The sequence below is a fragment of the Bubalus bubalis genome, chromosome 13, assembly GCF_019923935.1.
Source record: "Bubalus bubalis isolate 160015118507 breed Murrah chromosome 13, NDDB_SH_1, whole genome shotgun sequence".
NCBI lineage: Eukaryota > Metazoa > Chordata > Mammalia > Artiodactyla > Bovidae > Bubalus > Bubalus bubalis.
This window is the reverse complement of record NC_059169.1, coordinates 55344277-55360712: the sequence shown is the minus strand read 5'-3', so window position 1 is coordinate 55360712 and position 16436 is coordinate 55344277. Positions and strand designations below refer to the sequence as shown.

At 47.4% G+C, this 16436-nt stretch overlaps 1 protein-coding gene across 1 annotated transcript in view; it reads left to right on the top strand.

Moving 5' to 3' along the window:
• The window catches only part of LOC102406548 (mitochondrial intermediate peptidase), an 85250-nt gene that overhangs the window by 55198 nt on the left and 13616 nt on the right, over positions 1-16436 (top strand). Inside the window, exons 17-18 of the mRNA XM_006070947.4 lie at positions 13190-13311; positions 15258-15331. Of these exons, the coding sequence (XP_006071009.4) occupies positions 13190-13311; positions 15258-15331 (196 nt within the window). The remainder of the gene's footprint in view (positions 1-13189; positions 13312-15257; positions 15332-16436) is intronic.

Genomic DNA, 16436 nt, shown 5'->3' with positions numbered 1-16436 from the left:
CTATGGTTTTTCCTGTGGTCATGTATGGATGTGAGAGTTGGACTGTGAAGAAGGCTGAGCGCTGAAGAATTGATACTTTTGAACTGTGGTGTTGGAGAAGACTCTTGAGAGTCCCTTGAACTGCAAGGAGATCCAACCAGTCCATTCTGAAGGAGATCAGCCCTGGGATTTCTTTGGCAGGAATGATGCTAAAGCTGAAACTCCAGTACTTTGGCCACCTCATGCGAAGAGTTGACTCATTGGAAAAGACTCTGATGCTGGGAGTGATTGGGGGCAGGAGGAGAAGGGGACGACAGAGGATGAGATGGCTGGATGGCATCACTGACTCGATGGACGTGAGTCTGAGTGAACTCCGGGAGTTGGTGATGGACAGGGAGGCCTGGCGTGCTGCGATTCATGGGGTCACAAAGAGTCGGACACGACTGAGCGACTGAACTGAACTGAGTGAAACCACTAGACCATTCAGATATGACTGAAATCAAATCCCTTATGATTATACAGTGAAAGTGAGAAATCGATTCAAGGGATTAGATATGATAGAGTGCCTAAAGAACTGTGGACGGAGGTTCGTGACATTGTATAGAAGGCAGTGATCAAGACCATCCCCAAGGAAAAAAAATGCAAAAATGCAAAATGGTTGTTTGGGGAGGCCTTACAAATAGCTGTGAAAACAAGAGAATTGAAAGGCAAAGGAGAAAAGGAAAGATCTACCCATTTGAATGCAGAGTTCCAAAGAATAGCAAGGAGAGATAAGAAAGCCTTCCTCCGTGATCAGTGCAAAGAAATAGAGGAAAACAATAGAATGGGAAAGACTAGAGATCACTTCAAGAAAATTAGAGATACCACAGGAACCTTTCATGCAAAGATGGGCTCAATAAAGGACATAAATGGTATGGACCTAACAGAAGCAGAAGATACCAATAGACCTAACAGAAGCAGAAGATATCAAAAAGAGGTGGCAAGAATACACAGAAGAACTATATGAAAAAGATCTTCATGACCCAGATAATCACAGTGGTGTGATCACTCACTTAGAGGCAGACATCCTGGAATGTGAAGTCAAGTGGGCCTTAGGAAGCATCACTACGAACAGAGCTAGTGGAGGTGATGGAATTCCAGTTGAGCTATTTCAAATCCTAAAAGATGATGCTGTGAAAGTGCTGCATTCAATATTTCAGCAAATTTGGAAAACTCAGCAGTGGCCACAGGACTGGAAAAGGTCAGTTTTCATTCCAATGCCAAAGAAAGGCAATGCCAAAGAATGGTCAAACTATCACACAATTGCACTCATCTCACACGCTAACAAATTAATGCTCAAAATTCTCCAAGCCAGGCTTCAACAGTACATGAACTGTGAAATTCCAGATGTTCAAGCTGTATTTAGAAAAGGTAGAGGAACCAGAGATCAAATTGCCAACATCTGTTGGATCATGGAAAAAGCAAGAGAGTTCCAGAAAAACATCTACTTCTGTTTTATTGGTCATACCAAAGCCTTTGACTGTGTGGATCACAATAAACTGTGGTAAATTCTGAAAGAGATGGGAATACCAGACCACCTGACCTGCCTCTTGAGAAACCTGTATGCAGGTCAAGAAGCAACACTTAGAACTGGACATGGAACAACAGACTGGTTCCAAATCAGGAAAGGAGTACAAGGCTGTATATTGTCACCCTGCTTATTTAACTTATATGCAGAGTGCATCATGAAAAATGCTGGACTGGATGAAGCATAAGCTGGAATCAAGATTGCTGGGAGAAATATTAATAACCTCAGATATGCAGATGACACCACACTAATGGCAGAAAGGGAAGAAGAACTAAAGAGCCTCTTGATGAAAGTGAAAGAAGAGAGTTAAAAAGTTGGCTTAAAACTCAGCATTCAGAAGACTAAGATCATGGCATCTGGTCCCATCACTTCATGGCAAATAGTTGGGGAAACAGTGTAAACAGAGAGAGAGTTTATTTTGGGGGAGGGCTCCAAAATCACTGCAGATGATGACTGCAGCCATGAAATTAAAAGATGCTTGCTCCTTGGAAGAAAGGTTATGACCAAGCTTGACAGCATATTAAAAAGCAGAGACATTACTTTGCCAACAAAGTCCATCTAGTCAAAGCTATAGCTTTTCCAGTAGTTATGTGTGGATGTGAGAGTTGAACTATAAAGAAAGCTGAGTGCCGAAGAATTGATGCTTTTGAACTGTGTTGTTGGAGAAGACTCTTGAGAGTCCCTTGGACTGCAAGGAGATCCAACCAGTCCATCCTAAAGGAAATCAGTCCTGAATAGTCATTGGAAGGACTGATGTTGAAGCTGAAATTCCCAATACTTTGGCCACCTGATGCAAAGAACTGGCTTGTTGGAAAGACCCTGATGCTGGGAAAGATTGAAGGCAAGAGGAGAAGGGGACGTCAGAGGATGAGATGGTTGGATGGCATCACCACCTAGAGGGACATGAGTTTGAGTAAACTCCAGGAGTTGTTGATGGACAGAGAGTCCTGCTGTGTCGCATTCCATGGAGTTGCAGAGTCAGAAGTGACTGAGTGACTGATCTGAACTGAACTGAAGTATAGAAATCCATATAGATATGTGACATTTGTGCATTCAAGCAGATGAAGAATTAGGTCTTTCAGAGGTTTTCATCGGAGATAACACAAGTTTAGTTCACTTTGTATAAAATTGTATCATAGCTTACTGACTTTATGTGCTGTCCAGCATTGATGGTTTTATTTGAAAAGGTCTAAGTTTAAATTAACTGATAAAACACTAAGATAAGGAAATGTGTCTATTAAATGATTTCTACCATCTAAATTAAAATGGCAGGTATTTCCCGATCTGTTATTTTTAAAGGAAGCCTGGTGAGAGAGCTTGATCATTTGAGAGCTTTTATATATAGATCTGAGGTCTGCTTCTGACCTTGGCTCTTCTTCTTCCCTCACACTCAGATGTTGGCTCAGGGAATGGCATAAAGGTTTCTTTCTTTCAGTGTGTTAAAAAAAAAAAAATACTGTCTATTAAAACAGTAGAACTAGACCCAGGGTGGTTCAAAGTTCATCAGTCCCCTTCCAGAGACTCTAGCTTCAGCTGTTTGCTAGAAATCCTCCTTTCTCCTGTTTAGTTTCTTCCGTGGGGAAGTAGTCATGTTTCCTCCTATTCTTACGCCTTGGCTCTTGAACAAATGAGAACAGTCTCCTGGGAGGTGAAGGCATGCCCAGGTGGCATAGTTTGGCATACTTGACGTTGCTAAGCACATGTTAGATTAAACAGAACAATATTTATTTTTTTTTTCTCTTAAATACAAAGACCATATGGTGCCTATCTAGAAAAACCTAAGTGGTTAATTGCATGTTAAATTCCTTTCCTCTTTTGTTGCATAAACAACTGAGAAAATATTTACCTTCTCTGTCATGCTAGATTTATTTATGACTTTGTAACTAAAACACAGAAGTGTTATAAATTGAAACTTTAATCTCCAGATTGACTCATTTGCTAAAAATTTATATGGTTTCAGTTTGTGGGGCAGCTGCAGCTCTAGAGTTCGCTGATCTAAAACATGAGGAGTCATGACTTACCCGGTGGTTTTTATAACGTAGGCCTTGGAGCCAAGTCACCAACTTTCATTCTCATCTTGGTTTTCATGAACAGTACTATGCTTTAAAAAAAAAAATTTTTTTTTTTGACTGCAGATTCACAAAGGCTAGGTCAAGTGAAATAAAAACCCAGGATACTCATTTCTTCTTCACCAGATAGACTCTGTTTAAACGATACACGTGTCTTTTAGATTTGAGGATGTTTATGTTTCCAGAAGCTTCTGCCCTGGTGATTGTCCAAGTGGATTCTCCTCCACAGTGAACGTGGGCAGGATGCAGGGAGCTTGGGGTCCCAAGGGCTGTTCCCGGTGGCCTTCTACCTGTGCCCTGGGGTCGCGGGGGCAGCACTAGCCCTGTAAGAACCCCCTGGCTGAGTTAGGTTAGTTGATGCTAATCTTGCATTTTAACTACATTTGAGGATGTCATAAGTGCATGTACTGCTACTGCTAAGTCGCTTCAGTCGTGTCCGACTCTGCGACCCCATAGATGGCAGCCCACCAGGCTCCCCCGTCCCTGGGATTCTCCAAGCAAGAACACTGGAGTGGGTTGCCATTTCCTCCTCCTGCTGCTGCTGCTGCTGAGTCGCTCCAGTCGTGTCCGACTCTGTGCGACCCCATAGATGGCAGCCCACCAGGCTCCCCCATCCCTGGGATTCTCCAGGCAAGAACACTGGAGTGGGTTGCCATTTCCTTCTCCAGTGCATGAAAGTGAAAAGTGAAAGGGAAGTCGCTCAGTCGTATCCGACTCTTAGCGACCCCATAGACTGCAGCCCACCAGGCTCCCCCGTCCCTGGGGGGACAAGAACACTGGAGTGGGTTGCCATTTCCTTCTCCAATGCATGTAACCAGAAATCAAAAGGTGCGGAGGGTTTGCAGGTGGTCTCCCCTGCTCTGGGCCTGTCCGGGGGAGTACGTAGTTCTCCCCCTCTCGCTGGAGGATGGAACCTCTTTCCACAGGTGTAGAGGCACTTCTCACCCGTGGTCCTCCACGTATTTCCTTCTAGCACTTCTGTGTCTTGTTTGTTACTTTTATATCTTTGTCTGTTTAAGTTTCCGGTGGTGTAAGTCACCAGATTTGGAACCAACTTTACTTTTTCTAACTGGTTTTTTAAAAACCCACTTCCTCCTCTGATTTGAAAAGGTCTCCTTTGTGAGATGCTAAGATTTGTGTCTGAGTTTCCTTTTCAGGGCTCCTGCCAAGGCTGGATAATCATTTGTGAGGGTTTTTGTCTTTTGTGGTTTATTGGATTGTTTTTTTCTGTTTTTATACATAGGTGCCTTGCTCCACTTTTCCTTCGTGGATCTGCCTGTTCTTGTCACACCGTCTTTGTTTATGGTCTTCCTCTCAGAAGCACCTCATGTATCTTGTTAATGTCCTCCTGTTGTTGTACGGGCTTTTTTCTTGCTCTGGTGAGGGGCTCTCTTACTGCGCCTTCCCCCCTTTTCTAGCTCTCTATCATCGGCACACAGAAAGTTATTTTTACTTCAGCGTGTTGATGTTGTGGCCGACATTCTTAATGAACGTCCTTCTGTCCTTGATGCATGTTTACGGGATCGTAATGGTTTCTAGATACCACTCTATGTATAAATGCATACTTACACACATGTATGAAACCTCACAACATATGTAAGTAATATTTTTGCTGCCCCTTTTCAACATTTCTGTGACCCTTGTGTCCTTCACTGGTCCAGTGGCTTGAACTTTTTTTTTATTTTGTACTGGGGTAGAGCCAGTCAATGTTGTCAGTAGTTTCAGGTGGACCGCAAAGGGACTTAGCCGTACACATACGTGTATCCATTTCCCCCATACGTCTCTCCCAACCAGGCTGCCACATAATGTTGAGCAGAGTTCCGTGTGCTGTACAGGAGGTCTTTGTTGATTATTCACTTTCCATGTAGCAGTGTGTACATGACCTTTCCAACTATCCCTTCCTCTTCCCATCCTTCCCTGCAACTGTAAGTTGGTTCTCTAAGTCTGTGAGTCTATTTTAGTTTTGTAAGTAAGTTCATTTGTATCATTCTTTTTAGATTCCATATATAAGGGATGTCATGTGCTGGTTCTCCTCTGACTTCACTCAGTATGATGATCTCTGGGTCCATCCATGTTGCTGCAAATGGCATTATTTCACTCTCTTTAATGGCTGAGTGGTATTCCATTGCATACATATACCACATTTTTATCCATTCCTCTGCTGATGGACATTTAGGTTGCTTCCACGTCTTGGCTATTGTAAACAGTGCCGCAGTGAACACTGGAGTGCACGTATCCTTTTGGATTGTGATTTTCTCCAGATGTATGCCCAGGAGTGGGACTGCGGGGGCGTGTGGGGCTGTTGTTAGTTTTTTACGGAACCTCCGTACTGCTGTCTCCAGGGGCTGCACCAGTTTACGTTCCCTCCAGCAGTGCAGGGTGTTCGCCTGTCTCCACGCCGTCTCCAGCATTTGTAGTTTGTGCATGTTTTGATGATGGCCATTCTGGCTGGTGTAAGGCAATATCTCATAGTTTTTATTTGCATTTCTCTAGTAATCATTGATGTCGAACATCTTTTCATGTGCCTCTTGGTCATTTGTGTGTCTTCTTAGGAGAAATGTCTGTTTAGGACTTGTGCTTTTTTTTTTTTTGATTGGGTTGTTTGTTTTTGATGCTGTTAAGTGTCTTGAGCTATTTGTAAATTTTGGAGAATAATCCCTTATTGGTCACATAAATTGGCAAATATTTTCTCCCAATTTGTGGGTTGTCTTTTTTGTTTTGTTTATTGTTTCCTTTACTGTGCAAATCTTTTGAGTTTGAGTAGGTCCCATTTATTTTTGTTTTTATTTCCACTATTCTGGGAGATGGATCAAAAAAAGATGTTGCTCTTATTTTATGTCAGAGTGTTCTTTCTGTGTTTTCCTCTAGGAGTTTTATAGTGTCCACTCTTGTGTTTAGGTCTTTAATCTGTTTTGAGCTTATTCTTGTGTATGGAGTGAAGCAATGATCTCATTTCGTTTTTTTACATGTGGCTGTCCAGTTTTCCCAGTACTATTTGTTGAAGAGACTGTCTTTCCAACATCATGTAGTCTTGCCTCCTTGGTCATGGATTAATTGACCGTTGGTGCTTGGGATTGTTTCCGGGTCCTTCTGTCCTGTTCCATTGATCTATATTTCTGTTTTTGTACCAGCTGATGACTATAGCTTTGTAGTATAGTCTGAAGTCAGGAAATCTGATTCCTCCACGTCTGTTTTTCTTTTTCCAGATTGCTTTGGCTATTCAGTGTCTTTTGTGTGTCCTTAACAAATTTTGATTTTTTTTTTTAGTTCTGTGAAAAAAGCCACTGGTAATTTGACAGGAATTGCACTGAATTTGTAGATTGAGTGGCTTGAACTTATAAAATCACACCAAATAACACTGGAGATGTTGAACACCCTGGTTGTGTCCACGGTTTCAGTGGAATATTTCTGGCTGGATTTGAGAGCAAGCCTGTATGTGTGTTTGAGAGGCTGTTCCCGGGTCAGGAGGCATGTATTCCGACCATGAAGGCAGGAGTGAGGAGTGAGGTGTGGACCCAGGCAGGGCAGCTGGAGTTCGGGGGACGGGGCAGGCGAGGTCACCCCATGTGGTGGTGATACAGCAGATGCTCGATACTTGGACAGTCCTCTGTAACGTGAGCACTGACTGGAGTGGCCATCATGAGGACCAAGTGAGATCATGCATGTGGAAGCATGCAGCCCAGTGCCTGGCACCTGGTGAGAACACAGCAAGCGTTAAGCAGTAGTGTTCTCATCAGTGTTTAACACATGGTTACCGAAGGGGGATTTCATCATTGCATGTGGGGCAGCTGCAGCAGGAGAATCAGGTTCACACATTAAAGGAGATGACCCCTGACCAGAAGGATGGCTGTGGGCCCAGCCTCCCGCGTCCCGTGACAGCACCCACAGCCACATGCTCCAGCACTGTGATGGCGGGGCTGTGCCTGAGAACCTGTGTCCCCAACCAGGTTATTGTGTATGGAGGAGTTTACCATGGAGTTGCTTATTCTCGGTTTGTAGTGAGTACAGTTAGTAATTGTGGAATTGACCACCCTGCTGCATGCTCTATTTAATACACTCGCCCTTCAGGTCCTTCTCTTCACGTGTGTGTGTGTTTTCAGAGTCTCAGGGAAGCTTTGAAATGCTTGCTGATTTATGGAGAGTGAAAGTGAACCAGACTTTCTCAGAACATTTAGAAAAACTCAGACACTTAAAAGCTAAAAAGCATAAAATCAAACTATTTGAAATGATTTACACAATTTCAGCAATAACATTTTTCCACTTAAGCCAGCGTGCAGTCTAAACAGCCCTTCATGCGGCTCAGTCCTTTACATGAGCACAGTGGAGGTCTATAAATCAGATGGTAGTTTACATTTATCTCACACTTTTTCTAACTCATTTTCCTTCTTAAAACTTAGTGTATCCTTCAAAAAGTCAAACCAGTTCTGTACAGAATAAGTTAAAGTGAATAAATAAATACATAAGATTCTGGAGAATAATATCTGGCCATGGCTGAGTTTAGAAAAGAGATTTAGAAAGAAAAAAGAGGGCATCAGTTCTTTTCAGCCTTCAACAAGCCATGGCTCACACCCGACCTTCGGGAGATCACAGCTTGACCTTCAAACCCTGGAGAACTGAGAAGAAGCCTCCCAGGGCTCCTGTTGTTACTACCCTGTGAAGTGATGTTACCTGAGTACTTTTATGTAAAAAGTTCCAATAATGCTTAGGTGCTGACTTTTTATCCAACACTTGTTTTGAGTTGCAGTAATAGGCACTGTTGGGCATTGCCCAGGGTTTCCATATGTTTCAAGCATAAATACAGCAGGATTTTTTTGGTAAGAAATTGCTAAAAGCTGTTAACATCAGGAATGTTGGAGATTGTTCAGACGAGATCATCGGGGAAGAATGATGACAGGGCGATTGAAAGCAGGCAGCCTTTGTAGTTTCAGAGGCTCAGTCACGTGTTACGTGTCAGTTACTCTGTACAGAATGAATGAAGGGACCGGCCTGCAGGTGATGTGGCATCGTGAGCCCTGTGCTGCACTTCCGGTACGGGCCCCCTCGGGGTGGGGGTGGGGACCCCCAGTTGTGCATGGCAGAACGGGGATGGGGAGGGTGTTCTCACCTCTTTGTAGAAATCAAGTCTCATCTCATCACCCTTAATGAGACACATATCCACAGCAGCCCACTGCGATCTACAAATGAAGTTATAGCAGGCACTTTTAATATGATCCGAAGGGATTGTTCACTGTGCGAATTAAATAAGTTTGCAAAGCAGCAATTATTCACACCAAGGCCATTGGGTACAGATCATGTAAAATTAGTGGTCTGATAGGCAGGAGCCAGTTAAGTGAAGAGTTTCCTGTGTGGACACCAGATTTCACAGGTTTCAGGGACAGCACATGACTGAGAATTAACTACTCTGAGTCACCCATGCACCTCAGCCTGATCCCACGAAAAGTTAATGAAAATTAGTAACATTTTCCATTTTGTGTTTTCACTTCAGAAATTCAGACAGTGTGTGTGTAGTCAGTACATTAATCAGTCATTTTTACCTGTTTGTTGCCATCTTTATAATTTTAGGGATTCACCTAAGTTATCTCAATTAATTAGATCACCATTATGTTTCCATGTTTCATCTGGTAAGAGCATTTCCATCTGAATCGGTTACGTCTTTGTTCTGCTTATGGAGTTGGTTCTGACAGACGCATACTGGTATTTTCATGGAGTTTTACTCTTTTTTTTGCAGATCCTTTTCCCCCACTATTTATATGTAAATAGAATTGACAATGGAATTATTATTTTGGTTAGGTAGTTTGGAGTACTTCTTTTTTAGAAGACTGGGTCCAGTCTCCTTAAAATGAGCCATAAGTGTACCATTAGCAGAGAAAATGGTTTCTAGTTGTCGTTAAGAACTTTATAAAGTTCTCATACTGGTACTGTGGACATCATTCAGACTTCTATGGTAATATGGAGAGGGGTTTGTTTTTGTATACCGGAGAGTAGTGTCAACATCTAGCTCGCTGCTCCACTTGGGGTAGGGTCCTTGTGCGTCAGCTTCTCCCAGCTCTAGGCGGCCGCCCGCCGCCCCGCCGGGGGCCAGCAGCATCAGCACCCTGGCATGCTCGTAGTGTAATGCTCTGACGTCAGCCTGCACAGGGGCTCTCCTTTTTAGCTGTGAAAATAGCTGAGTGGTATGCTTTGATATGTGTTGAAGCCGACAGGATAGAAATTAATTTACGAGTTGTAGGGTCTAGTCTGAACTCAGGAATATGGCATGGGGCTCTGTTTGAGGATCCGTGGGATTTGAAGTCCAGGCGGCTGTAACCTTCACCTGTGTTGGGAACACAGAAGGTCCCATAGTTAGAAATGCGGAGTGGGCAGTACGGAGGAACGGGGTGTTGGGGGGTGGGTGGGGAGCTTGGATTAGGACCCCGGGCTCTGCATCCTGTGTGCTGTCAGTTGGAGTCCAGGTGAAGTTGCTCCGACAAAGCCCCCAGAAACAGCGACTTATCTACTTTCTGACCAGAGTCTTCCAGTGTTCATTTAAATAACAGATCGTGGGCCACAGCCATTAGTTTCTGCAAAAGCCCCTAGGTCAGTAACGTGTTAAGTGAGATAACCCAGCAAGGCAGAGGCAAGAAGGTCGCATCAGGGGCTCCTCCGCTTGTGGCTTCCCTGAGTCCCAGATGTGGGTCTGGTTCCTGCTTCTTCCAGGGGAGCAGGAAGGGAAAGAGGCTGCGGGAGGTGAGCCACTGTCTCCTGAAGCACCTGGTCTGCACTTACACCCACTGCTGGCGCCCGGCCGCCCTGAGTCACCGGAGACCCGGGGCAGTGGTGCAGGCCAGGGCCAGCGGGGATGCTGGGCAGGCCCTGCCCACGGCCTTGACCCGCTTATTCTTTTGAGTCTACTATAAAATAGAAACTGTTAAAAATAATAATTATTAAAAATTATAAAATATTTGTAAAAATAACCTTCCTCGAAAAATTCTCATGAAGACATAGGGATATACTTTAATAAGTATTATTGGTATCCATTCTTAATCTTCAGTTTGTTTCTCCTGTTAATACTTCTGAGCACAGCTCTAATTTTTTTTTCTTTTTCTGATAATTGTCTTTATTTACGGCCACACTGTCGTGGTTGCTGTATGTGGGCTTTGTCTAGTTGTGGTGAGCAGGGGCTCCTGTAGTTGAGAAGCTCGGGCCTCTCACTGCAGAGCACAGGCCCTCAGGCTCACGGTTGCGGCTCCCGGGCTCTAGAGCACAGGCTCGCTATTTCTGTGCTTGGGCTTTGTTGCTCCGAGGCACGCGGGATCTTCCCGGATCAGGGATTGAACCCGTGTCCCCTACGTTGGCAGGTAGATTCTTTACCACTAAGCCAGCAGGGAAACCCAGCCCTCTGTTCTCAAATAGATATCTGTGTGTGTCTTCTCCTGACATGCAACATGTCACCATGCACTCGTGGCTAAGCCAGCTCACGGCTCCTGTGGGTGGGGTGGCAGTCAGGGTGTCGGCCGGGCCGAGGTTTCACCCGGGGCTTGCTTGCTCCACCCGGGTTCTTGGCAGAATTCTCATGTTTGCAAGACTGAGGGGGCTGACTTCTTGCTTGCTGTCAGCTGTTGGACCGCCGAGTCCTGATGGTCAGACCTGCCCGCACTCACGGGGTGGAGGCCCATGCAAGCATCCACAGAGGACGGGGCCTGCAGGGGGCATCCACCACGGTGGCTGGGTTTCTCCTAAAATCGCCTTATTCCAGACAGAATCCCTGTGTGTTTGGTACTGCTGTTTCATGGGTTTTGGTAAAATGTCAGTGGGGACTTTTTATTAGAAATACTTGTCTGTGTGATCTCATGGAAAACATGTACACACATTGATAAGAGAATATTCACCTGAGAAGGCAGGTGTGGCGGGGGTCCCCTGGTCCCCGCATGGTCGGGTGGATGCTCTGGACACCCAGGGCTGGGCCTCCCGCGACATAACCCCAGCAGAGTGCTGCTCGTGCAGGGGGCGGGCAGCCCAGAGGGAGGGCTGCGCACAGGGCTGGTGCATGAGCGCTCGCAGTCTTGCTGTCCTTCAGCCCTGCGCACGGCGGGGGCACGGGGCACGCCGGCCTCCACCAGCCTGCGCGGTCCTGCTGGCCCCTGGCTTGTTGAGTCTGCGAGGCTTGATGGAGAGTGAATCGCACACGAGGAAACACCACGTAGATGCTGTACACAGTCCAAACCTGGCCTCTGGTGCCAAAGCCAGCCTCCAGAGTCTTATAACAACTGTCATGAAGTATAGTCAAGGAATTCTTTAGGAAGAAAAACACCAGCTGTGTTTAAGAATCAGCCTGAGGTCCTGATGTGTTCTTAGTGCCGGGACGCCCTCTTGCTTGTGGGGCGGGTGTTGTTCCTGGGCGCCGGCCTCCTGGTCTCGGTCCAGAGTCCAGCCTGTGAGGAACCACTGTGACACAGCTGTGAGGTGTCCGTCCTCTGTCCACCTGTCCTTCCACCCCGCCGTTCACAGACAGCGGTGAGTGCCTCGTGTGCCCCTGGACCTTGTTCTTAGGGAAATTTCAGTTCTGCGTGTGACCCAAACCAGGCCAGCTGTGGCAGTGCTCGCGGGCAGCGCTCAGGGCCCCGTGCCACGGGGAAGGCGGGGTGTCCTCAGGTCGGCCACACCACTGTCACCAAGGAGCTGTTCGTTTGTTGTTTGCAGCTTAGTCGACTAAGGAGAAGTTGTTTATCTAGTTAAACGTTTATTGTGATGGTGAAGCTTCATACTTTATTTTCCAGGGTGTGAAAGGATTTATTAGACACTGATTACCTTAGTTTAGAAACATAGGCTTCAATTTTTTTTTTTTTTCCTGCCAAACAACTTTCCTGTCAGCTGAAGCATCCATGAAGAGACAGTAGGATTACGCCTGCAGGTCAGGTTTGTTTCAGAGAAGCTTCTTCTGAGGACGGGCTCCGGTAGTAGCGGCTCCGTGCACGCCGGGAGGCTGCCCCTCAGAGCGAGCCCGCTTCCTGCCAGGCAGCCGTGGCGGCTTGTTTTCAGCTCCCGTCCACAGACAGCACGTGCAGGGAGTTCTCCGGGGGAGGCTCTTCCCTGGGAACGCACGTGGCCTTTCTGATGGTGACAGCGTCACTGTGGTCACTGCGGGCCTCTCAGACGGGATCGTGGACGTGTCCAGCTCGTGACTGACGCTCCTAGGCTGGGCCTCCTCTCTCTGTGTCTGTCCGACCCGAGTCCAGCGGCGGTGAGCTTGTATAGGGCAGTCGGGGTCAGGGCGGCTCTCCTGAGGCCTGTGCTGGGCTCGTGGCAGTCGCCTTCCTGCCCTGTCCTCCCCGGTCTCCCAGTCTTGTACGATCCATGTAACCCAGCCCTATTGGCCTTGGGCCGCCCCAGCAACCTCATTTCAGAGGCCCATCTCCACGGATGGTCTCACTCCGGGGTCCTGGGGGCCGAGCCCCAGCCTGCTGGCTGGTGGGGACTTGCGCTCTGGCTTAGAGTGTGACGACGTGGAGGGTGCTGGCGTGAGGGCCACCCTGTCGGGGGAGACGGAGGAACACGTGTGCAGGCTCACCCTCCTTGTGTCTCTTCTGTCCGGCAGGCCTGGCAGCTGCGCTTCAGCCACCTGGTTGGTTATGGTGCCAAGTACTACTCCTACCTGATGTCCAGGGCCGTGGCGTCCATGGTCTGGAGAGAGTGCTTCCGGCAAGACCCTTTCAACCGGTAACAGACCTGGGGGGTTTCACAGCCTGCACCCCTGCATCCAAGGCCAGGTGCCCAGAGCTCACCTGGACCCTGCAGGAAACTGGGCCACTGTGAGCTGGACGTCCTCCCCCGGGGGCCAGAGAGGCCAGCTCCAGTTCACGAGTCCCGAGAAGGCGTGTCCTTTGAAAGCAGAGCAGTAATTCCCATCTGGGCTTGCAGTCTCTCAGGGCGTCCTTTCCCCTCGCCACACAGATGATGGGGCTAAGGCGGGGGCCTCAGACGCCCCTGGCAGGTACACGTCAGTCCCACATCCGGGGCACAGAGTGTTCTCAGAGGGGAGACAGAGGCTCAGAGGGGGCCTGCGATTGTTCAAGGCATCACAGTGAACAAACCAGACCAAGATGAAGTCTGCTAATCCCTAGTCCTTCACCCCCCCCAACCCCACCCCCCTCAGCTCTTCATGTCATTTGGCAAAGGCTTGAGTTTTCTCAGCAGTTAATAGTTATTCTCAGTTGAAGCTGATGTGATAGAGTCTCTAAGTGTTTTACAGCCCGGTGCCCACATGCTATTTCATCTCCCACCGTCTGCACCTCCATGGACATTTGGGCTGCTGTGTAGATTTTATTACTTTCAAAGGCTCTAAAGCCTAAATTGAATACCATGAATCAACTTTGGGGATTATAGTTCTTTACTGAAGATTTATATAAAATACGCAAAATACTCTCTTGTTTAAAGGAATCACACTTTACTAGAAAACCACATATCCTTAAGTACATGTGTTCCCCAGCATTTGTACCTTGTTTATGTACGCATTCTCGCCTAGACATGCAGTTGCTATAATTTTATGGACATGTAAAAGTAAGCTAGTAAAAATACTCATTGGACTAGAAAACGTCTAAGCTCTATCAAAAGATCCTTTTTGGTCCCGGTTCTGAAAAGTCTCCAGGCTGGAAGCCAGGCAGCAGAGCCAAGGCTGGCCGGGGCAGCCGTGGGCAGGCGGGCCTCTCGCTGCCTGTCCCCGGCCTCCGCCCATGGTCCTGTCTGGGGCACACGCCACCCCAGCACTCCCTTTAGGACGGAGCCAGGATTAGCATCTGATGTCACCGAGTTTTTGATGCTGAAATGCTAGCAACATTCCAGGTTAGAGACCACAGTCACAAAATCGCCCACATAAAGAGCTTCCAGAAATAGTGGAATGAAAGCATTATTTACTTAACTTTACTTATTTTGCATTAAAGGAGTTGCATTTTCTGTTTTAAAAAGTAGGCTTACCTGGTGTTCAGATGGTAAAAGCGTCTGCCTGCAATGCAGGAGACCCGGGTTCGATCCCTGGGTTGGGAAGATCCCCAGGAGAAGGATATGGCCACCCACTCCAGTACTCTTGCCTGGAAAATTCCATGGACGGAGGAGCCTGATAGGCTATAGTCCATGGGGTCGCAATGAGTCGAACACAACTGAGCAACTTCACTTTCACTTTCAGCACTAAATAACTTGTTTTCAGGTGTCACTAGTTTGGAGAATTTCTGTCTGTAAGAACGCCTCCAGTCTGCCTATTTTGCTGTCCCCTCGGTCTCTGACCGTGCCAAGGCCTCTCCTGGACGTTTTTTGCCTTCACTTTTGCGTCACTGTTATTCTTCTGTTTGCTGGGTGTCATCTCCAATTCTTTGCTGAGAGAATGGCATAAATGATTTCAAATCTCTCCTCTTCACTGAAGTAATCCTAAAGATGATGGAAGAGGAGATGTGTAACACACAATCCTTTCTACAAAGCGCACGCTTGTTACAAACAAAGTGAAAACTAGAGTTGTCCTCTTAGAGTGAACGTATCACTGCTGGTCTCTGTAGAGTAAGGTGAAGATAGGAATCGGATGTTTAGAAACCAGAAGATGATGGAGGGTGTCTTCATCTGGGGGTTCAGGTATGTGGAGGGTGTCTGAAGGTGTGCTAACAACCCCGTCTCTACAGGGCGGCGGGGGAGCGCTATCGCCGGGAGATGCTGGCCCACGGCGGGGGCAGGGAGCCCATGCTTATGGTGCAAGGTGAGCCGAAGTGAGACATGCGCTAAGGTTTATGAGCTGTATGTGTGTTTGTTTTGCATCATCTGTGATGAAAGCTGTTCATATTTTGTTTTTTCTTTTAAAGAGAGGATGCTTCAGCCTTGCACGTGGCTGTGAGGGTGTCTCACTGTGTCCCCAGATGACAAGTCAGTGACTGACTGACTTAGATCAGGGAAATATTTCAGGCTTTAGCTCTCAAAATGTTACTAACACGCTAATCGGAAACTTGTTGCAAATTCTCAGAAAATTTGCCTTAGCTTTTGATGAACGGTTACAGTGGGTAGCCTAAAGAACTCATTTCTTATCTCTCATGAAAGCCCAGCTATATACACTTAGAAATTCCATGGCATCAGTGTGGGGTTTTTTTACTTGTTTAAAAATTAGAACCTACTTAAGTCTGCTCTGTGACATAGCACAGTGCTTGTTTTCCTGTGCGTTTTAGACGAAAATCTAATTGTGAATGGGAGAGACTGTCACGGTATTTCAAGGAGAGGTGGGTGGTGCTGGTGTCTCGGGGTGTGGGCATCACCATGGCGGGTCCTCTGACGGTGCAGCAGGAGGAGACCCTGAGTGGGGCGGCGCTGTTTTCAGGCTGAGCCCCGCGGTCCTGCTAGTGAGGGGTGAGGTGATGTCTGCTGCCCGGGTCTGTACTGCTGTCCTCGTGGGAAGGGCTGCGTCCATCCCAGCCCCGTGGCTGAGAGCTGCTGCCTGGGTCTGCACGGCTGTCCTCACGGGAAGGGCCGTGTCCATTCCGGCCCTGCGGCTGAGAGCTGCTGCCGTGCCTGGCGCTGGAGGCAACCCTGAGTGTACAGCCCTCCTGGGAGGGTACACACATCCAGGCTCAGTTTACCGGACGCCGCGGCAAGTGTGTAACGTGGGTCAGCCAGCCCAGCCCTGCCATGCTTCGGGGTGAGCCCTGGCCTCCCCTCAGGATCACCTCAGGGCACCCTCGTGATGAGGCACTGACGGCTGACTCTCCCAAGCAGCTCCCTGAGGAGGCTGTTCCTTCTGCCCTCCCGCTGGTGGGGTCAGCTCAGAGCCAGCCTGCACATGGCAGGGAGCAGCAGAGCCAGGCTCAACCCTGTGC